Source organism: Carettochelys insculpta, chromosome 2 (genome assembly GCF_033958435.1).
Source record: "Carettochelys insculpta isolate YL-2023 chromosome 2, ASM3395843v1, whole genome shotgun sequence".
In the NCBI taxonomy this organism is placed as follows: Eukaryota; Metazoa; Chordata; order Testudines; family Carettochelyidae; genus Carettochelys; species Carettochelys insculpta.
In genome coordinates, this window is record NC_134138.1 from 190,432,207 (window position 1) to 190,457,485 (window position 25,279).

Below are 25,279 nucleotides of genomic sequence, written 5' to 3' on the forward strand. Positions count from 1 at the left end.
AGAATCTGAGGTGCCATCCAAAATACGAGAAAGACAAGGTGTGGAGCATACTTTCAGAAGTCTTAAAAGAGCGACACTGATACAGAAACTATAGACTCCAACCACCAAAAAAAAAAAAAAAAAAAAAACCACAACCACTTCTGTGGCTGGCATCTGACTCTCACAATTAAAAATACACATCAGTCTTCACTGCATTGGATTATCAATCAGAACTCATCATACACATGGGCATGTCCTCTGGAATGGTGTTTGAAGCTTGAAAAGACATGAATCATTAGCACATCTGGCATTTAAACTTCTTTGTGATACATAACATTATTAGAGCCAGCAAACCCCTTCCAGGCGATATTGTAAATAAGCAGCAGGCAGCATTTTCTCCTGCAAATGTAAACAAATGTGAATGACTGGCTGAAGAAGTAGGACTGAATGGACTTCCAGGTTCTAAAGTTTTATATTGTTTTAGTTTTGAATGCAGTTTATTCATAATTGTATCTAAGTTCAGCTTTCAGAATATTAATACATAATACAACTACAATACTTGTACTGTAAAAATCAACTCATTACAAGTATTTGTACTAAATTTAAAGTGAGCACAGTTTACTTTGTATTGTGTTGTAACTGAAATTAATTTGAAAACGCAGTAGTCACCCAACCTATTTAAATAATATTTGTTCAAAACTTTTGTGATTGATCACGCTGTTAATCTCTTGACAACCCTAATGTGAACTGGACTAATTTTTTTTCTCCTAGAACAAACAATTGTTTGTGCAATTCACTTGCAAGGAACTACGTTCGCAGGCACCAGCAGAATTTGAGTTATGGTCTGTTTCAGAGCCATGTCCTTTCAGCCCATGCTGTGTTTGCAGGGGCTTTTTGGTAGAAAATATTTTCCTGCACAACTGCCATCAAGTCACTTGCTGCTATTTTAATCAGTTAAAAGATTAATTTCTGTGGAGATTTTACTAAAAAGAAGGCGGAAGTGTAGGGCTGGAAAGGACCTCAGGAGCTCATCAGGTCGCCCCCCACTCTGCTGAGACAGGATTAAGTAGAAATAAAAAGGTGTTTGCCTACCCTGTTAAAAACCTCCAGTGAAGGGATGCAATAGCTATTTTAGGTAATTTCATCTTTTCTTAGAATGGTCTTCCTAATGTCAAACATGAGCCCATTAACTATTTGTCCTTACCCTTCCAGGACACGGAGCACTCACCACCTTTGTAACACCCCTTAAATACTCAAGTATGTTTAAACTCTCCCGTGAACCTTCTCTTCTAGTTTAAACAAGCCCAATTTAACCTCTCCTCATCGGTCATGTTTTCTAAGCCTTTTGTGTAGCTGTTCTCTGGATGTTCCAGTTAGTCCACAGCTGTCAGTGTAGTACCAAAACTGGGTACAATACTCCAGCTACTGCCTCCTTAGAGCCAAGCAGAGCACAAGAATTATTTCCTGTTTTATACAGAACTCTTGGTAATGCACTCTAAAATGAAATGCATCTTAACAGCATTATATTCATATTCAATTTATAATCCACTATAACCCCTCAACCATTTTGTGCACTGTGTACATATATTTCTAACTGTATATTAAAACATACACATGGGGGGCACAATAATGGAAAAATTGAGGTATGCACGTCCTTAGCCAAAAGTGAGTTAGTATTGCCTGTGGCTCAGAAAGCCCTTACAGCTAGTGATGCCTTAGTTCACTGATTTGAGAAACAGATTACAGGTGGTATTAATATTGCTTTTGCATTACTCAGAGGAAACAAATATCAATGTGATTGGTGAACTTTTGAAAAGTGCTGAGCTGATACTGTAATGACGCAGATTGGGACACTCTGCAAGAGTAATATGGTGCTTAGAGATTCAGCCAGAACTTATACTTTTTGAAGGTAGATGTACCAGGCAATGGTTTGAGACAGTCTTAAGCTGTTTTATTTTTAAACACATGGGAATTTCTGTAATGATTTTTCTAAACACACAAAGTCCTCTGGCCTTGTAAAAGTATCCATCTACAAAGGATAAACTTGGCTGTCTTTCAGAACCTCTGGCACTGTTGTTCCACAGAAGGGGAAGTCATAAAAGCCATCTTCAAAAGTTTTTACAATTCAACATGAGTGATATACCCTGCTGACTTAGAGCAGCGCAGTCGATTACTGTACCTGCTGGTTTGTCAAATCAGATTCATCCAATATATACTGGTTTCTAATGGAGTAAAACATAGCACATTCTCTACTGAGGCTTTCGAAACATTCCTTTTCGTCATCCCAGTTTACCTGTCAAAACAGAAACTTGATAAAATGCAGACATTTGTTTCAGTAGAGGTTGAAGCTCTCTGGTCCAGCATCATGGGGGAATCGGTGGGTGTTCACCATTGGAGCACTCAGGGCAGGGGAAGGGAGGGAATCAGCACAGCACAAACAATGCCAAACCAGAGGGCCAGTCTGGTGGTTATCCATGGAATCTGGAGTTCCAGCAGCAGAGGGGCCAACAGACCTCTGGTAGTCCAGCAAACTCTATGATTTGGGACTGGTAAGGCCAGAGGAGAAGTCAAAACTATATCTGAAGTGGTAGTTTTGAAAGAACGTTACTGCTATTTACTAGTCAGCAGAATCAACTTAAGGCCCACTTAATTATAAGTCAAAATAGGCAACTGTCTTAGCCACTTGGTGGTGCCAGGTGAGATACAGGGAAAGCAAGGAACAGACTAAAAGTCTGCCTATTTTTCAAAGAAAGACTTTTTGGAAGTTTCTAAATATTAAGTATACTAGAAGATAATGAATGTTGAGCTATGGATGGTCTTAACCAATCAGTGCAATTTTCCTTTTAAAAGAGAAAGCTCAGCACAAGTCATATCAATGGTGTTACCATTATAATAGAATTACAACCTTGACAAATTTAAAAATACTGTGTATGGTTATTTGAAGCAGGAAGGTTGGCAGTTGAGCTTTTGCACCAATTGCTTCGGTCAGACCAGTGTCTATGACGACATTAGATAGGAAAACATTTGTCCATAACCACTTTTGGTGAATTTCTTGGTGGTGGAATTATTGCAATCACATTTCCTAATAAATGACAATGAAGAAAAAAATGTAGCATTTGCAGGTTGGTTAACTTTTCTATTAACTGCTGAAGAACACCATACCTCTGTGGCTAAGCGAAGGATAAACATAGGTAGCCCCTCCAAAGATGGAATGTAATTGTCTATCAGGAGTGGTAATCCAGTAAGGTTTCCATCCTGCAAGCAAAAGTTTTTCTTTACATCTTGAAATATTTTTGGTCTTAAAGACGTTTTTACTTGACATACCTACCCACCCAGCACACTGCTGTTTGCAGTATAGTAAGTGACTATATTTATCAGGTTGGTGCAAGTCTTAAAGTGAGGTTCCAGTGAATAAATATTGTGGTTTCTCTTGTGCATTACCTACGCTGAAGGTTTATACATAAATAACCTTATAACACAGAAGCAAAAGCAGTACTCACTTCATCAATTTCAAGAGAGAAATAGTCTTTCAGCATTTCAGTCTTCTTTTTCAGAAACTCAACAATGTATTCAGCAAGTCCTTCCTTTGGACCATCTTCTTCTGTCCAACCACTTTCAGTGTTCTCCAAGGCTAGCATAGCTAGATCATACAATGGAGCTGGCTCCTGTAAGTAACCATGAGGTACAATACGATCATCAGTACCTCCGGTACACTTCAACCTTCAAAGTCCAGATGTTCCTCATTCAGCAGTTAGCTAATTTTACTAATGCCTGAGAAAACAGATGAATCTTTACAACAATCTCTTCTCTGAAGCCCATGGCACTGTAAAATACAGTGGCATATTTAAGCACTAATTTTTAGCATTTCCCAATACATTTCTGATGAAGACAGAACAAAATAGGAGCCATGTTTTAACACATCTGGTGCATTAGAAGTGTAACTGTTTAAGGAACAGAATCTGACAATAATAATAAAGCAACCACTATCCCATCTTGCAGCAGCTGTGTGATCATTGACAGAATCTGCTTCTTCATGTAATTGCAAAGGAAATTTAACAGTATGCATTTCTAAAAACCTATAGTACTGGCTGTCATCTAACGGATCCATCTTCCTAACTGAAGTTCCACCTGGTCTGCATTATAAACAAACATACTTCATACAGAACATGAATTACCAAAAAGCTAAATTAAAAAGTTTCAAAATCAACACAGTTAGGAAACACTAAACTAAGGTTGCTTGTTTACCCTTATTTCAATCCCCTCGTACACATGCCACATGACTGTAAGAATGAACCTGCTCTAGCAGTGAAGGAAACACATTTGTAGTTTCCCAGCCTCAGTTTTTACAGAAGTTGAAAAGCATGCAGTGAAGAAGGTAGATTGTTGCAGGAAGAGGAAGGAGGTGGGGCACATTTGAATGCTGCCCGGGAGAATTCCAGATCTGTCTCTGCCTAAGATTCCTTATGTGATGGTGGGCAAGTGATTTAAACCAGCTTTTATATCACATTCTCTCCAAAACCTATATGTGAAGATTTGAAATGAAGTTATACTTACTGATAACCTCAGAACACCAAAGTTTGCAAAGTCATAAATAAGAATCTGATAGAAGAGTTCTTGGCTGAATAGGAAGAAAATAATTAAAATTTATTATTTAAATGACCATTTGCCTAATTTTTTCCTATGCATATTCTCTAGTTTATGCAGGCAGATGCTGGAAAAAAAGCAGTACTTAGGAGACAGAAATAAGCTTCCTATGAAAATAGCAATAAGAATGGATTGTCCTTTAATAAAACTATGATTTGGCCTGTCACTAGAACCCCATTTAATCAAGTCTGCATCACGCAGCTCTCCTTATTAACTGAGCCACTGGCTGCCCAGGACTTAGAGACAGACGTCAGCAGCCCATTCTCTAGTATATGTAGACTGGGGTCAGCAACACCCAGCATGGGAGCCAAGAGTGGCACGTGAGCCTTCCCCCATTCAGCCATGAGCTTGCCAAAGCCGCCTGTGTCTGCACACCTCCCACTGAGGGGGGTGGGAATGGCCTTCCTCTAAAATGGGGGGCTTGGCTTCTACAAGGGACCTGGGCAGAAGGGGTGGGCTGGGGTTTGCCTCCACCAAGCTTCACCCACCACCCATGTACTTATGCTAAATGTCTACCCTTGCCAGTCTTAGAAAGAAAAAAAAAGGGAGGGGGAGGGGTTGTACAAAGAACATGCTACTATCTTCACTGGAAATCCACATTTTTGCTGAAATTGCCGAGTTTCGGTGCAAAAGATAAAACCACCCCAACAAGTCTTTTCGTGTCCATGTGCACAAAAACATTCCTGATTGCTTTTACTGATCTAATTCCCCTCCAGAGAGGTCCCAAAACGTAGAGCAAGAGTGGCCACTTTGAAACTCAGCAGTCCTGCCTGTAGGTATGTGCCTCCCCCTTCAGCTCCATTCTGAGAGCCCCTGCTGTTAATGCTGCAGGACATAAAACAAATCATGAACATGGAATGCTCCTGCTGCCTTCCGCAACATGAACAGAGGCAAGCAGACAGAACATACAGGGCGGAGTCAGGGGAGGAAGTAGGGGCTGAGGTCACGGTCTTCCCTTGCCTCAGGACTGGTTCTTCTGGCAGGCGTTACACATATCCACCCACATCACAATAATGATTTGCTTTGTGTTACAGAGCAGTGCAATAGTAGGATAGTTACCACAGTGCACTCCTCTCATCAGCGATGCAAGTGCTGCATATATAAACATGCTCTGATGCCAACAGAAAACAATGTGAAAACAAATCAGTGCTTTCTTTTTGTGCTTTTCTATTACATACAAGCTGTCAGTGCAGACAAACCCATAATCTCTGAGTGCAGGGTTCACGTGGCAGAAAAGGACTGATTTTTGTGCTGCTAAAAGGCAGTAAGAAGAAATGTTGACACCTCAAGGCCTGTGGTACTAAATTTGCCAGTTTTTGTAGGTTTACTCATATAATTTGCATGTTCCCTATGTTCTCCAGATGCTGTAAGCAAGCACAGAACCAATTTTAAAAAAAGAGTTAGGTTCTCATTTCAGTAATCTTCAAATGGATGGTAGGGATAGGAATGGCATAGAATCAAAGTGCATTTTCATTGTGAAATAGCGGTCTACACATTTTTTCAGGATGAATAGAAAATTTTTAGATTAGAAGTTTGAGATCTTTCAGACTTGAGAGCTCATCAAATCAATTCTGCTGCTTTTGAAATTTAGCTGTCACGTTGCCTTTGTACCTCATTTCTACTGTTTCATTCTTTCTTTCTTACATCTACTGAGCTGTGTACACAAGCAATTTCAACTACTGACAAGACATCTAACCGCATGAAATCTGTGTGTTTACCTGAGTTGTGTGGTATTGAGAAGATACAGCTTTGTCTGGTATTGTGCCAGGGCCCACTGGGGGCTAACGCAACCAACAAATGAGTGATCACGTAACATCTCCTGAAGACCTGGAATAATACATCTAACATCATGAGGTCAAATAAAATCTCTCTTCCCCCTTCCTCCTCCACACCTAAGCCCAGATTTGTTATAGTCTGCAAAGTATCAGTATCTTGATTGTTTTGAGACTTTCATAACTAGAATACTTCTTAAATCACTATTATGTTAGTCCAAACTGACCAAGCATTAAAAACTAGCAAGGAAATTTTGAACACCCCAATAGATTAATACCAAAATAGACAGTGTATGAACTAGAAAGATTATAGTAAATTCAAACCCTGAATAAAAAAAAAAAAAAAAAAAAAAAAATGTAAAAAAAATCTGGGTGTTTTACTAGAATTTTATCATGTTTTACTGGACACATTCCTGATTGGATAAAGATTGAATACATCTCCAACATGCCTAAAAGAAAGTTGGTAATGCAAAAAACCCTCCAGAATAAAATCAGATTTAAGAATTAACCTTGCTGCTCTTTTTACTAAGGCTATTATTCTCCCACCCCCTGCAATTGATACAAAGTATATGCATATACAGATCAGGTTTCTTAGCGTGGTATATGCTTTTCCAGAAGCAATTTCTGTCCTTGTTGTTCAGAAGAGCTTATAATAAAAAGTAAGAGACTCTTCAAATGAAGCTCTGGTCCATCCACTCTATTTTAAAAAGCATATTGTTACATTCCTCTATCTTCTTTCCAAGGGTTTGGCATTGCTCTGATAAAGCAGTCATTGCCATGTGCTACCTGACTTCTATTTGCATTTTCTCTGAGACAGAAAAGTCTCAGAGATGCACTTCAGTTGGAAAAGCCTTTGTAGGATGCATGTATTTCAGAGACAATAACGAAGGTAATACAAAATGGACAGTTGCTCTGACTGTTACCATTCTGGAGAGATTTTAAACAGCCTCAACTGCAATTCCTTAATAGTTAGGTACTGAGTGGATGGACCAGATCCACCAGGATATGGCATTCTGCATTCAGTACTAGTAGCCAGCACTGGTGTTCTCCTGAAACTCCTCATTAAACCCTTTGATTGCTAGGAGTCACGATTTCTTAGCTTTCGCAGCCAGTGTAGGTATCTGTAGATGCTGGCCTTCTGAGCTGTGGAATTCCCCTGAATCCTCATTTCCAACCAATTCTAACTAACTAGATAAAAACTGTCATGCCATAGGAATTCCAATACCTAAGCCAACTTTATACATCTGGACTTTCTGAATGGATGCCATCCCTACTCCAGTTAACTCTCACTAATGAAGAAGGGTGCAGAGGATGCAAAGTGAACCACCACGTGACAGGAAAAAATGCCTACCAATTGACAGGCTGGGAAGCATATTTAACTTTTATAAGGACTTCACAGGCGACAATGTGACAGGTGAAGTAGTTCCTCTTTCCTCATTCAAATAAAAATGGTGTGCACAAATGACAGCAATTTAATTAATCTGTCCTATCAAATATATTTTCAGAGACTTGCAACTGGACAATAAAAAAAATGTCTGAACATGGTTTTTCCTTGAACAGCTCAGCATGGAAATTGAGGGGGTGGGGGCAGGGAGAAGTTCTGTTTAAGGAACCTCACTTTGTCTCTGTATCCACAGCAAAAAAAGGACAAGCCTTGGTATGTAGACTGCAATTTTGCAAGTTATTTCTTCTCGGGGGTGAGTTAACACCTGCATTTGGAATGGAATAAAGCCTTATATTAAACAGTGTATTTTGTCAAGTAATGTGGTTTAATATGCAAAATTATTAAAAACTAAGCCAACCTTTAGGAAAGGTGCTTACTTCATGGCTATCTAAGTGTGTGCAGAAGCTGGGTCTTATGTTTTAAAAAAACGTAATACGAATTTTGTTCAGACATTTGGATTAACTCAACTGTTGTGGTTTAGCAGGTCAAACTGCAAGCTAAGACAAATGTAGAAGATACACAGCAAAAGACTCGGCAAACTTTCTTTTCCACAGGAGCAGGTCTGTTGTACCACTTTTATAAAATTATCTTAAGTAGTCCAAGAAAGCATGTGTTTAACTGTCAGTAAAATAATCATCTTGAGGAACAAGAGGCTTGCATACTTGCGTGTGCTTGAGTACTAATTTCCTCTTGCAGAGTCAACATACTGGTTAGATTAATAATTCTTCTCTTAGGAGTGCAGGCAGCAGTCATTCCCTTTCTAGTATCATCTTCCTCCATTTCCACATCAGAGCCTGTATGCTGTCTCTTTCTGTGATACAGAGACAAAGAGGAAATATTTTCTATGCTCGTTAGAACGATATTTCAACAGTGAAGTGTGGTAATTCTACATTAAACCACAATCAGGAAACCCAGCTAACTCCAAAAGGAGGAAAAACTGTTTTGTTTCTTTTACAAAACAGGGCAACTGTCAAGGCTATTTAAGGATTCTTATTACTAATCACTTTGGCAAAGCAACTGTTTAAGGTCCAACTCAGTACTCACACTTCAAAAGGAGTTAGACCATGCCCTAAAGGAGATTTCACAAAAGATCCAGCATGTTCCTTTAATATGTTTGATTTTCTTCAATATCATGAAAAATAACTCCTCTCCCTGCTACCTCTGGACAAATTGTCAGAGCACCTCCATTGGACCAGCACTATCAGGGTCTCCCTGAACAGCTGCTCCATGGATCTTCTTTTAAGAGCTTCACGTGTAGTTAAGTAGTCCCAGGTCAGATTATTTTTTCCTGAACGTCTGCAAGGCTGGAAAAGGAACACTGTGTAACATCCCTGGCACATTAATTATAGGGTGGAATTTAGTCCTCCATGGTGTGAACATAAGGAATTGTGATTAACATACACAATTGCCTTAAATAAAACATACGCTATTTACTTTTCATCATTTTTGCAGTACATTTCTTTATATCTGTCTCTCAACTTGGATAATGGTCATTTCAACTCTCTGATTCTCCAGCAGCAGCACAAGCTTCTGGGTTACGGTTTATAAACAGTTTAATTCCTCTGTGAAAGCTATATTTGTTCACGTTTGGTTTTCACTTTTCTTGATCCATTTTTGTATGTCTTAAAAAAAGCATCCAAACCTAATTGCGCACCAGCATAAACAGCAGGGCAAGCTGATTTAAATCAAGTGATTTAACCATCATTCAAATCAACAACCAGAAAACCTTGATTTGAATAACCATTGTTTTGCCATTGTCTTGAATGTATACATTTTAGTTACTTTCACAAAAAAAGCTGATTCTCACTAGTTGGTAACTATTAGAACATGTTGACTGGTATCTAATTAAATGCGAGGCTTCCTTTTGCACCAGGGGATGTACCATATGTGGTCTCCAACTTTTTTCAGCATAAGATCGCTTTTTGAATTTAAGTGCAATCCAGGATCTACCTCAATACAAATCACTTGGTTTGAAAGAACTAAGAATTGATCTGAATTAGTTCAACAAACTGAAACTGAGAAAATTTTGTTTACACCTACAGAAGAAAATTACTTACTGTTATCAGAAGTTGATTTAACATTTCAGCAAACTGATTCCAGATGCTTAGCCACTAACACCAGTTAAGTTGCCTTTCTTCAAAAACTTGGCAGAAATCAGGTACTGCAAATTTGTTTTTAGTTCACTTTTAAAAAATTTTAACACATTATACCTTTAGGCCTTAACATACACTTTAAATTTAAAGAACTAATTTCAAGAGGTTTAATTCTTACATTTTTAAAATATGATTTAAATTAAACATTTAAAAGCAAATTTTTTATCCACTCTGATGAAAAGACAACTATACAACTATCCAGCATAGGTCATCTTTACCTTGTAGGGACCGTTTCAGGAGACAGCCTTCCACTTTCCTTCTGCTGCTGCTCTGGCGTCATCATTGAATCCACCTGTACAGCCAGCACTGTATCAAAGTCATTGAGATCTTCCATTTCAGTATCCTGCTGCCTGGCTCTGCTTTCAGAATTTCCTGTATCACTGTTGAGGGTCACTGCTGAATGCCCAGTACTCAAAGGTTTGTTCACCGGCTGAAGGAAAGCATCCAGCTTCTGGTCTCGGGAATCAGTGCGGACCATCTGGTGGGCATAGACTTTATCACTCATTCCTTTAGCTGTGGAAGAAGATGAGCTTGCTACTGATTTAACAACCTCTGTGGCAGAGCACTCAACTCCTGGAATCAAAGTCTTCATTGCAAAAATGGGAAAGGGAGAGGAGAGGACAGGAGAGAAATTCAGCACCATCAGGAGACTTTACTGGCCTGTGATTTTCTCTAAGGCTTTGCCTACACTATGCAGATTTAAGCAACACAGTTGCATAATTATTTTGTATTTATCTAAACTACAGTATTTTGAAACTAACAAAATTACAATAAAAATTAAAAATTGGTGGTGTTAAATACATAATGCTACTTATTTAGTTATCTTTAAACATTAAATGGAACAAATGTGTAATAGTAAATCTATTAATTTACTCTATTGCAAAAAGGTAAACACTAATAAGAAGCCATTTAAAAGCCAAGCTTCTGTCTGAAGACGTCTTGTTATTTGTAAACCTAAGATGACTAACAAAGATAGAGAAAAATGTATTTCCTTATTTTTTTCCAGTCTATTTACCTTGTGTATTTGACAGCACTTTATGTATAATCATCTTCCTCATTTATGTAGGTCTTTCACACAGAGAAAAAAAATTAAGAGTACGGACTTAAACCTTGTTTACACTACCAAGTTGTGTCACCAAAAACTGCCTTTTGGTGACAAAACAGTGAGATTGTACAATGAAATGTGATTTTTGTCATAAACTCCCAACATTAGGGACAAAAAACATCCATCCCTTTGAGAGATTTTTCTTTTCCCTGCCACCCTTTATCGACAAACATGCAGTGAAGACACCAGGAGGCACTTTTTTACTGTCCTCCAGAAAGTGTCCCACAATGACCAGGCTGCCAGTCTAGTCAGTATCTTGAATTTAGACCCAGATGGTGTTGCCAGACACTAAGGGACACGTATTCAGAATACACTGCTCATGCAGCTGAAGAGGGAGCTCCAAATGTGGACACAATTAGTTGAGAAAGGAAGCAAGTGCAAACACACTTTGGCAACTTTGTTTTGTTAGTTTTTGTATGTTGATATTAGTTTTGACAACAAAACTTTGCCTTTAAGTCAATGTACCTAAAAAATTACTTTCAACTTCCTCCCCCCAAAACCCATTAGATTAGAAGTTGACAATATCACTTTTTATATATATATATAGGCAAAAACCCTGCACAAATTGACAGTACGGCTCTCAAAAGAAGATCCACAGTACAATAGAAATATCTGACCCAGACTAGATTCTAATTTTGAAATTAGACAGTGGCAGCAGATATTTTATCAACACGGCATAAGGCTAGTCTCTTAATAGTTATAATCTCACCTGGGTAAAGTACATCCTCGAAGAGTTAGACCCCAGTAATTTGCTCTCAATGTGTTGTTGAATACACTCTAGGATACTGTCTTCATGAAGAAAATGGACTTCATGCTTTGTAGGATGCACATTCACATCTACATTCTGAGGGGCTATTTCCAGGCTGCAAAACATTTTAAAGGAAAACTAACCCAAAATATCCCTCTGATGGAGGAGAATGTGTGAATACTCTCAGCACAAGATGTGTCAGAATTAAGTCCATAAGTTTGCCAACTGTGTTTCAGTGGAGTGGTATTTGGTTTTGATACTCTATTAAACACTAAGAGGTCTGATTCAAAACCTATTATTTCCATTTACTTCAAAGGGCTTTGGATTAGCCCACTAATGGAACTATTTTTGTTATATATTTCTAAAAGCTGTTTTGAAGCCAACTATCACTTCTTCAGTGGGCACACCTAACAGTCTATTCACCACCATGCACCCTTTTGTGACAAGGGATGACATACAGAAGTCCATCACTGGACTACCACCATTGCTAAAAGTCACTCCCGCACTTCAGTGGTTTCTGTCAGGTAACTCAGTTATCCAACTGGATCATAGTCCTTAACCATCCCCTCCAGGGTTGCATTTGTCACGGCTGAAGTAGAAAACTATTTTTCAACAGAAAATTTCACCACTCTCCAACCAGTCTTTTGTTCTCCAGGGTCTCTTCCAGGCCTGCCTTCCTGAAGCGCTTACCTTACTGCAAGAAACTTCTTGCTTTCTGCTACCTCTTAGCACAAAGAGAGAGAGAGAGATGGAGTTTTAGAAAGAATGCATGAGTGTTCACTATTACTCTTGGGGTGGAAAAAGGAGCCTAATTTTCAGTGCTGAAAACCCACAAATCCAGTATATTTCAGTTGGAGTTGTAGTGCTCAACACTTCTGAAAATCAAACTTTTGCTTTGGCATTTTGGCATTGCTAGTCTACAAACAATGAAACACACACCTGCAGTTACCAACCTCTTGGGAAGAAATTGATTTAGCTGTCTTAATCCCCTTGAGCTGTTGGTAACTCTGACTCTGGCTAGCCATGCAAAACACGCTTTAGAAGTTAAGGGATTATCTAGACTACCACTTAAGGTACAGAAATTCCCCACTTCATGTTATAGTTATGTTCCTGAAGAATGCTACTTTAAGCAAACCTATGTTAATTGAAGTCAATTTCCCCACAAGAATTACTGTAAATATGGGAGGGTGGGTTCCAGGCAAATATTTTCAGAGGACAAAAGACAATATATCCATATAGACTATGCCTACACAAGAAGCATCTGTCAACAGAAGTGACTGTTAGAAGGGATTTACTGGAAAAACTTCTGTCAACAGATTGCATCTACACATAAAAGTGAACAGACAGAGCAATCCGCTCTGTTGACAGAGAGCAGCCTGACTGCCCGGCCCTCTCTCGACAGAACAGCTGACTGAAAGCTCTGTAAACAGGGCTGCCCAGTGAACCGCAAGCCCCTTCTGTCAACAAAAGGGCCTCTGAGCATTTACACAGCTGTTTTGTTGACAGAACACTGAGAGAGGTGTTATACCTGACCGAGGAGAGGTATAATGCTGGAGGATGTGCTGGGTTTCATCAACAAACTGCTGACAAAGTATATTTTGCACATAGATACTCTACATGTTTTTCCAACAAAAGCCCCTTTTTTGCCAGAAAAACTCTCTCAGGTAGACATAGCCATACTGTGTAAGTTTTAAATAATTTAAGTAAGATAATACTGTAAACAGCAATTAGGATTGTGAAGCTTGGTTGAAGTGGTGGAATCAGTTTGGAATATTTCTCAGGTAACATCTTTCTACTAAATGATGAAGTAGCACTCAGCTGGGCCCTCAAGGGAGGAAACACAACAGATGCCTGGCAATGGCTGCAAATGCTGCCCTGCAGAAACGGAACATGAACCCACACTATCCTGCTGGAGTGCTCTCTCCTCCAGACAGCGCACGCACAGCTGCACGGTGCCAAAAATATGTACGTGAGAGAAGTGCAGTGTGTTGAGTTTGTGTGTGTTTGAGAGTGAGAGATACACATTGCCGCTTTAAACACAATCAAACATACTTCAAGTACATTGCCCTTTTAAGTACAGTAATGTACATCAAGAAGTTCAGACTCAAGAGTCCATAGCTTTTATATCCTGCTTTGTGGAGACGGGCTAAAGAGTGGGGGGATGTCCTGACATCAGCATCATTCTACCTTGCTTCCCCTGTTTCCCCTCACTCACTGCACAACAAGCAGGTAGCTCCCAGGAACAGCTCCAAGGCAGAGGGCAGCAGCAGCACAGCAGTGGATGTATGGGCACCTGAAGTGCAGCAGTTCAGCTGCGTAACTCACAGGGAACAAATGGGAGCTGCCAGCCCACCCTGGTTCTAAACCCCCACAAAGGACAGGCTGCTTTTCTAGAAAATCCTTCAAATAGTGGACAAAGCAGGAGGCCCAGCGATGTTACAGGGAGCACTGCACATCTTTAAATGTGCATGTGCTCAAACAGATAAACAACAAGACAACATTAAGCAGGAATTATTAAGTGAGGAGTTACTAGAATTTATGTTACTCAGGGATGTGAAAAAACCACCCCCTTTGTTGACACAAGTTACATTGACTTAAAGTACCATCTACCCAGTGTTATCTCAGTGGGAGGCACTGTCCTGTTGACACAGCATACGATACACATTCACCAGATATGTTACATCAGTGCAACTGTGCCAAGACAGCACAGCAGTGAAGACAAGGCTTACAGCTTTTTATTACTTTACCTTAAGTACAGGAATGGATGTGTACTTTTTGGCAAATAAGCAGCATATACGGTTTCTATGGCTTTCCGCAAAGCAGTTGACTCCACTAGTCGATCTGGAATAAAGAACAGCACATCCAACTAGCACATTTAAACACACTATATGCTGCACAAGTACTCCATTATACCCCAAACTTCCTGCTGTTGAAGAGCATGACTTTTTTTTTCCCCCTTGGAGAATCTATTCCCATAGGGTCTAAGCACTGACAGAAGTCTACAGTAGCTAAAAATTGCTCTATAAAAGCATTTTGCTCACTTTCCATTTATCATTAAATCCTTGCTCTTCCTCAGTTTTTAGGATCTGATCGTGTTCCATTCATTTGTCACCCCATATAATATTTCAACCTATGTTACAAACAATGACGACATTTCAAAGATTTCAGTTTTAATAATCGGACTTCCTTCTCACCATTCAGTGTCGTCAAGATATAAGTTTCACTTTCCAATTCTCATGCAGTAGCATATTCATTTGTTCACTGGGAGAGCCTCAATGGGATTGCATAAATTAAAGGCAAACACAGGACATGCTCTTCACTTGAGTAACCTTCATGCAGCAGACCACCAAAAGATACAAGTTCCCAAAAATTTTCTTCTAAAAGTGATCCTCTTCATAATCAGACACCTGACTTCATGCGAGGATCAAACGCAAGAGTTACAAGCATTCTGACCTTTTTTGCAACGTGTTTTTGGAGAAAGCTGCCAGAGCTCATCTTTGTGAAACTATCTTTTGAGTTGTGCCTATAACCTGCAACACACGCAAGTGTACTCAGATAAAGCAGCTGCCAGATAGCCTGAGCAGCATTCTGTGCATATTCAGGTACAAGAAAATAATAAGGTTGTTGCTTGTTCTAGTCATTAAGTAAGACAGCTTAAGGCATTTTCAAAGGAACTTAAAGATTTTATAATTATTGAGCTTCAACACTCTGGCTACATTACAATTAAATTCTTTTTACAAATGGGCGAACTAAAACATAGATAGATTGGCATTTAGCCCATGTCATGAAGTCTGTAGTAAGAAGCAGCAATAAAACCTATCCCCCTTCTCTGGCTAGGTCTGGATTAAGATCTAGGCACTGTAAGCCTGTGTTTAAGTACCAGTTCCAGGAATCACACAATTGTATCAGAAACTTCTTTTAAAAAGTAAAGTTATGGCTGGAAGAAAAACCTCAGAACGTGGTTGGAGCAACCAAGCATGTGATAAGAAACAGTAACTCAGAACTGCCTCATAATGCTTAACACAGCATTAACTCCACAGTTCTACTGCCAAAGACGGCCCTGCCAACATCGCCCCAGAAAAGGATTCTATGTATGACAGGAGGAAAAAACAACAAGAAGTCCTGTAGCACCTTATAGACTAACAGATATTTTGGGGCATAGGCTTTCATGGGCAAAGATCCGCTTCATCAGATGAGGAGGAAAAAGTGCAGCAGGCCCCATCTGCCCACCCACTCCAGCAGACAATAAAGTAATGGAGAAGGTTCCCAGCTGCCGCGGGGTGTGTCTGTAGACCACTATTACTGTCCCTAACAGAGGACAGTCCCTGCTGCCACTCCAGGGAGAAGGACTTGGCCCAATGGCTCTAATTCTGTGGGTAGAGAAGATTATGGTAGGTGGAGGCAGGACAGAAAACTTGGGCCATGGTATGTACAGTCTGGCTCTGGCTCCAGCCACTTTGACCCTCCAGACCACAAAACATGGCAGACAAGTAAACATTTGATTTATTTGCTGCTTTCCTGCTTACTACAAGGTACCAATATTGGCTGAATTCAGCCCTTAATTTGATTGCAAACAGATGCATTTTCAGAGCCTTGATGCTGCTGTTCTATAAAAATAAATGGATTCGCACTGTAAAATATATACAAAAAAGAACATCTTTATTAAAACTTATGATTGTACTTACGATTTATGAAGAGCAGAAATATGCATTTTTTCACTGAGTAGTTTGCATTGCTTATGTAGCCTTTCATTTTAAAGCCCAGCTTTCCATCTTCACAGCCCACTTCTATCAATTCTCTACAGACAGTTTTTATTTTGAAAGAAAATACATGGATGTGCAAAGATTTTATTGAAATGAGTTTAAGATACTTACCCTAATTACAAGTGGGAATGCACTATTACAAATTTGGCAATATACGGAGACAAGGTGGGTGAGATAATACCTTCTATTGAACCAATTTCTCTTGATAAGAGAGAACTTCCAAGTTTATACAGTGCTCTTGTTCAAGTCTGGGAAAAGTACTCAAGAGCGTCAAAGCTAAATATAAGGTGGAGCAGATTGCTTAGGAAATTATAGCCCAAGTAAATCACCAAACTCATCCTCCATTTCATCTTCATCCATAACAATTTTACATTCAGCAAAAACACACTTTGTCCAAACCACTGGAACTGTCACAGGTACTATGATGGCCATCCAAAATGGTAACCTTTTCATCAGCCACCTTAAAGAAGAATTTCTGGATTTGTGGTGCACTTTTGTCCAATATTTGTCTGATAATATTCTCCTCTTCTGGACAGTCTACCTAAACTTGCTTGTAGATTTCTGTCTCAACTTCGACCACCACCACCTATCTATTAAACGATCTCTAGAGAACTCTCACACTAGCATCAATTTCCTGAACACCTGATCCACTTCAACAATGATGCAGGTTTCGAAGATCCATGGATCCTGAACATGCATATTAAACAGGCGGTATCTCACTCAATGCTCTAAATGCAAATATGCATGGATATAAACCGGTATATGCAGAGCTCTACAAGGAACTGCACTGGTGAGAGCAAAACCTGACATGCTGCTGCTCCCAACCACTGTATGACCCCAACCACATCCACTGCACTAGTGCAACCAGGGACAGATGATGATGAGTCTGATGCCTGCCCCAATGGCCAGAACTGGGAGCTAACAGCAACGCTGCCAAGGCAGGAAGGCAATGGTGCACCAGTTTGCTATTCTCAGTAGAGCTCTGGAGCAATGTGGATACCAATTTACATCTGTGGATAAAAATTTTGTATCCACGCAGAAATCTATCAGCAGCAATTGTGTGAGTGAAACCAGACAAGCAACACACACTCAAATGAATTCTCACAGGAAACTGATAAGACAAAATTACATCACCTGTGGGTGAAGTCTTCATAATATGACCACTCTACAGATGACCTTGCAGCTCTTATTCTCACTGAAAGCCTGCACTACACATTCAAAAGATGAGCATGAGAGCTTAAATTCATAACTTTGCTAGACACTAAATAATATGGAGTCTAGAAAATGGATTTATAGCTTATTACAAAAATCTATAACCCACTCCCTCTCAACACTCCCCACTCCTGCAGTCTTCCCCCCATGATGGTGGAAGTGTTAAAAATATAAAATATAAATTAAAGCCTTATGCTAATAAATCTGTTCCACCTTGTATTACCCGTGGCACTGGAACTGTCTTTCCAAGGCCTGAAGAAGAGCTACGGGTAAGCTCAAAAGCTTCTCTCTCACCTATAGAAGTTGGTCCAATAACCGACATTACCTCACTCACCTTGAGTAATATCTTGGGACCAGCATCATTATGACTACACTACAGGTGTTTTATTTACATGATAGTTACAGAACAAAATCCTTTTCAAGAGTTTTAAAGTTATTTGTTGGTGAATAAAATTGTTGGTCATAAAAATAATGAGGCCATGTCCTCTTATTTACCATGTATCCTCAAACTGACAGTAACATTAGAAAGAAAATGTCAAAAGCCTCTACAAAATTATTCAGAGTAGCTCGTCAATAAATTAACATGCCGCATTTTCCAAGATCCTGTGGCTTTCCAGGACCAGGAATGGCTGTTACATTACCACTGGCAATCATGAATCGCAGTTCTCTCAACATTTAAGACACATATTGCTAGCCATGAGAGACCAACAGAGACTTCAAAATTGTCATTCAGACCATAACTGAATATTACTGCCTTTCCTGAACCTGTGACCCACATACATTTTCAGTTTCCACTTTTACCTGATCTGAATTAAGGGATGGGATGCTGGTAAGGATAAGGAGTGGAGAATGCTTAAACATTTTCCCAGACAGTGCAGACAAGTCTTAAAATATTAGTCTCCATCAGTCTGCAAAACTCTGATAGGACACTTACACTGGGCAGAGAAATATTATTAAGCCTAGGTAATTTATCATTATAATCCCCCGGAAAGGAGTCAACGTGATTTTTAGTCACACAATCAGTTCAATTCCTTAGCTGTAACTTCTAAATTTAACTGACAGAATCAGACTGACCTTTCTATCAGTGTTGGCAGAAATCCAACAAAAGTTGGCGGCAAAGCATTCTGCAAAACTGTTCTATGAAATGTATGCAGATAAGCATTTTGTGTGTGGTGGGGGGGAATTCTTCCTACATCTACTGCTGAGACTCTATGGAGTAAGGGTTATTTTTACAACCACTTTCTTGTCATTTTCTCCAATCACAGCTCTAATTTATAAATTACAAAAACATATCTAAGATTTCAGAAAAGCATACTTGAAGAAATTACTAGTTCTGACACCTAATAGATTCACCAGGATAGGAACTGCTAGATGAAATTGGGCCAAATTATCCCCATATCAGTGTTTAGAGGAGTCTCTTCAGTAGAGAAAGCTCCCTTTCTGCCTGTGGTGATGGGGGGAGAGAAGATCAGTCAGGCATGTGGCCATATTCCTAGATTCTTCTCTCTGTCCCTGGTTTTGGATACATAAAAGACCCTTCCATCAGGCTGTGGGGAGCTGTGCAGCACGCATCATTCTTTTTCCATCTTCACTAAACCTGAGGGAAATTTGCTGAAAGGTTAATGCACTCCAGGCCTCTTTACTATGGAACTGTTCCTGGGAAGCTCAGTGGGCACTAAGAGTACATATAAACACAGTAATTAAACACCCACTGCTGGCCAACTTGAGCACAGGGTGCTCAGGCTGCTTTTTTGCCATGTTTCCTGGCTCAGGCTGTAGTCCAGATTCTAGGACCCTCCCACCTCACAGGGTCTTAGGCCCTGAGCTCCAGGAGGAGCCGGACAGCCAACAGAGCTATTAAACAGCTGCACAGCAACAGCCCCATGAGTCTGAGCTGACTGCCACTGGTCATCTGTAGCATTTTCTTTGCTGTGTAGTAACACCCTAAGTTATTTTATCATATATTTAATAGCGTAGCATGATGGCTCAAGAACTACATTCATTTGTACCATACTGCTACAAATAGTCTAATGTTCATGGAGGTTGTGTGTTTTAATTATTTATTTTAAATAGGGCTACAAAACAGAATTTAATTTTTAAAAAACTTTATAGTCAACATACCTGCTAACAGCATTTCCAAAAATGGACCTAATATTATCCACTGCTGTGGCGTTTGATAAGGTTCTAACATCTGCCACTGTATCACCTTGCTGAAAACAAGAGAAAGGAAATGTGTCACTAACCCCATGTGCAGCAATGGGCATTCTAAGCTGGTGAGTCGGCTGCATGAATGGCCCTCCTTCATCTCGGTTAGTTTTGTTAACTGTGCTTGTGCACCTAGAATCTGTGAGGTGTGCCAAGTGCACGATAGCAGCAATTGGATAGAGAGGGAGCCCACAGCTCTCACATCATTGTGTGCCATCAGCATGCATCTTACTTCATGTCCCCTTGCCTCACATGCACGTCACATTAATAATACCAGTAAGGGTGGGGGGGAATAGCAGAATTCTGTGTGTAGGAAATGTGTGAAATAGGTTTTATTAATTTGTAAAATAATATTTAAGAGCATTAAAGTCTTTAGGTAACATTTTCAAAAGCGCCCAAGTGACATCAAAACCAAAATTCTACTTTCTAAAGTGACATAGGCACTTTGAAGTTTAAATCTCTGACAGTCAAGCCTTATTGAAAGTCAAGCTGAGTTGCTCCTCAGCCGCTATGCAAATTTGTTTTGTTTTGTTTTAAAAGGGGTCTGCGGTAAGGATGTAATATCCTGTTTAATTAGTTAACCAGTTAAATGTTAAGTTTAACCAATTAACCGGGGAGGTGCAGCTGGGGCAGGAGGGAGAGCCACTCTAGGCCTGACGGAGCAAGTTCCCTTCCCCTGCATCATGGTTGGGGGCTGCTCCAGCTGGGCCACCACAGACTGGAGTTGCTCCAGCTGAGCTGCAGCGCCCCTCCCCACAGTATGCCTGGGGCCATTGAGGACTCTAGCTGCTCCAGGTGGGCTAAAGCACCTCTCCGCAGCACTCTCAGGCTGAGCCCACCATAGACGAGGGCTGTGCCAGATGCACTGGAACACCATTTGCTTGTGGCGGGCCCCATGGGGCTGGAACAGTCCTCTACCCACAGCAGGTAGGCAGATGCTCCAGCCCCCACACATTAATCATAACCAGTAAGCCTCATCTGTTTAGGGTGAGGCTTACCTGTTAACCATCAACAACCCTAGCTTATGGCTCTTACATCACTTAGGGGCTTTTTAGTTACCTTTTATGTAGTTTGCAAACGATAAAGTCTTTGGTCCAAAATAGCCTGAACGTGATGACATTGTGGGCATTCGATAAGATTAAATCTATTAAACAGGATTTTCAGAGAAAGGCAAGAGCACATTTCCTTAAGAACACAGATCTGGAAAGCTTTTTTTTTTTTTTGGTCATTAGTTGGCTACTCGGCTGAGTCAAACTACGCAAACCAAGGTCAGGTTTGTTCTTTAACCTTGTTGGCACTATGTTGTTACATTAAATGTCAGGATAACTAAAGCCTTTATTCAAGGGTGTCTCTCATTATTTAAATACTAGCAAATTTACCCAAAATTACTCTGGTCCTTAACTCTATCAAGTTGTTTTTGTTAGTTTTTAATAAAAGGAAAGTATACATGCTTTATGAAGTTAATTTTTATTTCAGATTTATTTAAAAAAAGATTTTAACAATCTGTCCATTTAATTTTTTTAGTAAATTTTTTAAAATGAGAGTTTCCATTGAGTGTATTTTTTTCTTCATCCCTATGAATTTTTATCATTCACTATGTTTTAACAAAAAGAGCAATAGTCATTCTGGTTTCCAATAACATTTATTTCTCTTTTTAAAATCATAAGTATTGATTTAGCGGTGTCAAAACAGAGCACGACAAATTTCTCCATTTTCTCTTTTCTGTAAGGTTTATTAAGAAGCAATCCTACTTCAGGTGCATCCTATTCTTCTGGCTCATCCTGTTTCACTCTTTTTCAACATTCACTGTTATGTCAATTTTTAGGAGTGTATTTGATTTGATGATTCCATCTCTTTTCTGTTTGGTTTTATGAGATGCAATCCCATTCCAGGCACTTCCCATTTTCCTGACACAATCAAACTTTTACGTTGCTTTAAATTATGAGAACAGGAAGCTGTACATTGACTTTGGTGGTCCTAGCTCTTCCAGTCTAGGAGGATCAGACAAACAGATAAATTCTCTAAAATGTGTAGTAGGTAAATAATGAAAAATAAGATAAAGGAAAATTACATTTGTAAGCACATCCTGGGAAGTTTGCTGGCTAAAAGCAATTTAAAAAAAAAAAACCCAAGAACAGAGCTATTTTAAAAGCAACCGTAAGTGCTTGTCAACTGAAGACTAAGTGTTTATTAATATAGTATTGGGCAGGACCTCAGCGTTAAAAGTTTTAGTGTTCATTAGACTCTCTTTCCTAGTACAGGTTGAATCTCTCTTGTCCAGCATCCTTGGACCTGACCTATGCCATATGACAGAATTTGCCTGACCACAGGAGGCCAATATTGTCTAGCATATTACCAACACTTCCACTGCTTACCGGACTCTTAGAAGACATTTGGGGTAAATAACAGCTAAATAACAGCACAAAACACCGAGACTCAGGACTTGTGGCTGTAAACAAATTTCATGAGATCACAGCAAACTTGGCTAAACCCATAAGTGGTCATCCAGCTAACTAAAATACTGCTGAATTATTACACATGTTGCTGGACAAAAGTGTTCCGGATTAGAGAAGTTCAACCTGTAATACCTTAGGCTGCCTTTCCCCTTTGCATCACTATTTGAAATACAAGGATCTTTCCTACACTAGAAATTATTTTTAAAAAAAATGTTTGTACCACCATTAATATGGGAAGCCCTAATATAAACGGCAGCCAATTTCAGCATCATATCAACATGGTTTATCTTTGGCTCCACTTCCAAATGAACCACAGTCCACATCGATTCTGCTGTATCCACCACTGACATCATTCAAAAAAGTAATTTTGGAGGAAAATTCACTACTAAAATCTGACTCCAATTTGGATCAAAAGACATCTAGCTTTTAACAATGAAACTATAACCACCTCTCATTTAAATTTAAGGAGCAGTAAAATTTAAGAGTCCTTATTTTAGAGATTTGTAACAATAAATTGAAAATTCCTAAAGTAATAACTGCAAAAACACATGCAAATCCTAACAGGGAAAGCAATCAAATAAGGTGACAACACAGAAACTGCAAGACTAGATCAGATCCACTGTCCATTTAGTTCAGCACCCTGTCTCCTAAAGTGGCTAACACCTCTTTACTGGGAGATTTGGGGTATGTCTATACTTGAGAATAAAGCCAAATTCATTAAAGTCAACTTTTTAACACTAGATTTTATAAAGTTGAAGTTGAGTGTCCATACCTGCTCAAAGTCAACTTAGTGTGTCCCCATTAAATAGCCCAAGTTCAACTGTGACAGCAGTGCATTGGGGGCACCTATCCCACAGTTCCTGCAACCCTGTTGCATTTTGGGTTTCTGTGCCAGTCTCTTGTGGGAAAAAAAGGGCACTGCAAGTGGTTCTGGGTGTCTGAAATTATCATCTAAGAGTGCATTTCCCTCACTGGAAAAAAAAAAAAAAAAAAAAAAAAAAAAATGCGGCCAAGGGAATTTTCACAACACTTTTATATTGCCTGCCACACACCATTACAAGGATAACATGAATCCAGAGACACTTAGGTCTTCTGTCATTTTCTGTCATCTTCCAATACTGTGTTGCAGTATCTTCTAAATGTAACGAGCCTGGAGTATGACTACCCTGAGGCGGAGAGCATTTCTAGACATCAACAGCAGGAGTGGAACGTGGATTTGGTGGCAGCACTGGATGCATTGTACACCGTGGAGCACAGGTTGCGGTCCCGTGAAACCAGCTCAGACTGGTGGGACTGCATCGTTTTGCAGGCATGGAATGATCAGCAGTGGCTGCAAAACTTCAGAATGCGTGAGGTCACTTTCATGGAATTTTGTGAATTGCTTTCCCCAGCCCTGAAGCATGGCAACACAAGAATGAGACCTGCTTTGATAGTTCTTTGAAAGTCTGCAGTGCTAGACAGCTACCACTCAGCAGGGAAATCAATTTGGAGTAGGCAAATCTACAGTGGGGCCTGCTGTCATCCAGGTAGCAAAGACAATCAATAACCTTCTCCTGTGAAAGGCAGTGACTCTGGGGAATGTGCAGGCCATAGTGGATGGCTTTGATGCCATGGGGTTCCTTAACCGCAGCAAATCCGCATCCTGGCACCGGATCACCTGGTCTTCGAGAATATAAGCCACAAGGGGTACTTCTCCCTGGTGTTCCAGGCTTTGTTGGACCACAAAGGTCATTTCACCAACATCAGTGTGGGATGGTCAGAAAAGGTGCCTGACACAGGTATCTTTCAGAATTCTGGTCTGCTTAAAAAGCTCCAGTGTTACTTTCTTCCCAGACCATTAAATGTCACTGCAGGTGCATGCATGACCCAGGACGGGTTACTATCACCCTCCAGCCCAGACAGAGGCAGGGAAGGGCGGGGGTTTGCCGCATGGGATTCTTTAAGCAGCACCATTATTTAAATGCCATAATCAGGCTGCAGGAGTTTTGCTCTGTGCTGGGTCACAGGAAAAAAAAAAAAATCATTAAAAGTCACTGCAGTGACTCATGGAACATCCCATGCGTTTTAGATTGCCAAAGGGGACACCAGCCTCCTCAGAATAAGAAAAAGGGATAAAGAAAGAATGCTTGTGCTGTTTGGGTAAAAGGCTGGAAAATTTGCAAGACTGCTTTGGGGTGCCACAATTCCAGATTACTTACTGGTGGCTTGTAAGTCAGGTCTCCTCAAAAATCTCATGAGGAGAATCAAGAAGTGCCTGCCTAAGACCTTCACTGAGATGTCCAAACAGTATGAGTGCTCCATCCCCAGAAATATTAACAAGCTGTTCTAAGGGAAATGGGAATAGATCCACCCGACCCTGCTTGCACTATACTATTAACAGGAGAGAGAAAAAGCACTCTCACCCGGTGAAGTGCCCTCTCCAGCATCACAGTTTGCTTCTGAAACCTCCTGGGATGACAGCACCAGCTCCAAAGTTACAAAAAGTTCCTGGCTTGCAGGATCAACTTCTATGCTAGACTGCACTCCGCAGTCATTCACCTCATCTACCACCTCAGACCCTGCTTCATACTCCTTGTGGTTGCCAGAGGTCTTCTAACCACCATTTACTGAAGAGTCCAGGCATTCTGGGAGAAAAAGTGGTTGGACCTCTCTCCAGAATAATATCCAGCTGCTCATAAAAGAGACATACTTCAGGAGATGGCTTCTTTGGTGTTTTGGTACACCTGCCTGAGCTCATTGATTTTAATGTGGCACTGCTGAGCATTCTTGGTGTACCCTTTCTGAAGCATGCCCTCTGA

General features: G+C 40.0%; 1 protein-coding gene across 4 annotated transcripts in view; it reads right to left on the reverse strand.

Annotated features, from left to right (window-relative positions):
• MLH1 (mutL homolog 1) overlaps positions 1–25,279 on the reverse strand; it is a 47,555-nt gene that overhangs the window by 1,369 nt on the left and 20,907 nt on the right. For all 4 annotated transcript variants that reach the window (XM_074988167.1, XM_074988168.1, XM_074988170.1 and 1 more), the window contains 11 exons: positions 19,942–20,030; positions 16,531–16,643; positions 14,593–14,686; positions 11,807–11,960; positions 10,211–10,578; positions 8,502–8,650; positions 6,342–6,450; positions 4,534–4,597; positions 3,480–3,644; positions 3,142–3,234; positions 2,159–2,272 (listed from right to left, as the gene is read on the reverse strand). In XM_074988167.1, coding sequence (XP_074844268.1) covers positions 2,159–2,272; positions 3,142–3,234; positions 3,480–3,644; positions 4,534–4,597; positions 6,342–6,450; positions 8,502–8,650; positions 10,211–10,578; positions 11,807–11,960; positions 14,593–14,686; positions 16,531–16,643; positions 19,942–20,030 — 1,512 coding nt within the window. The remainder of the gene's footprint in view (positions 1–2,158; positions 2,273–3,141; positions 3,235–3,479; positions 3,645–4,533; positions 4,598–6,341; positions 6,451–8,501; positions 8,651–10,210; positions 10,579–11,806; positions 11,961–14,592; positions 14,687–16,530; positions 16,644–19,941; positions 20,031–25,279) is intronic.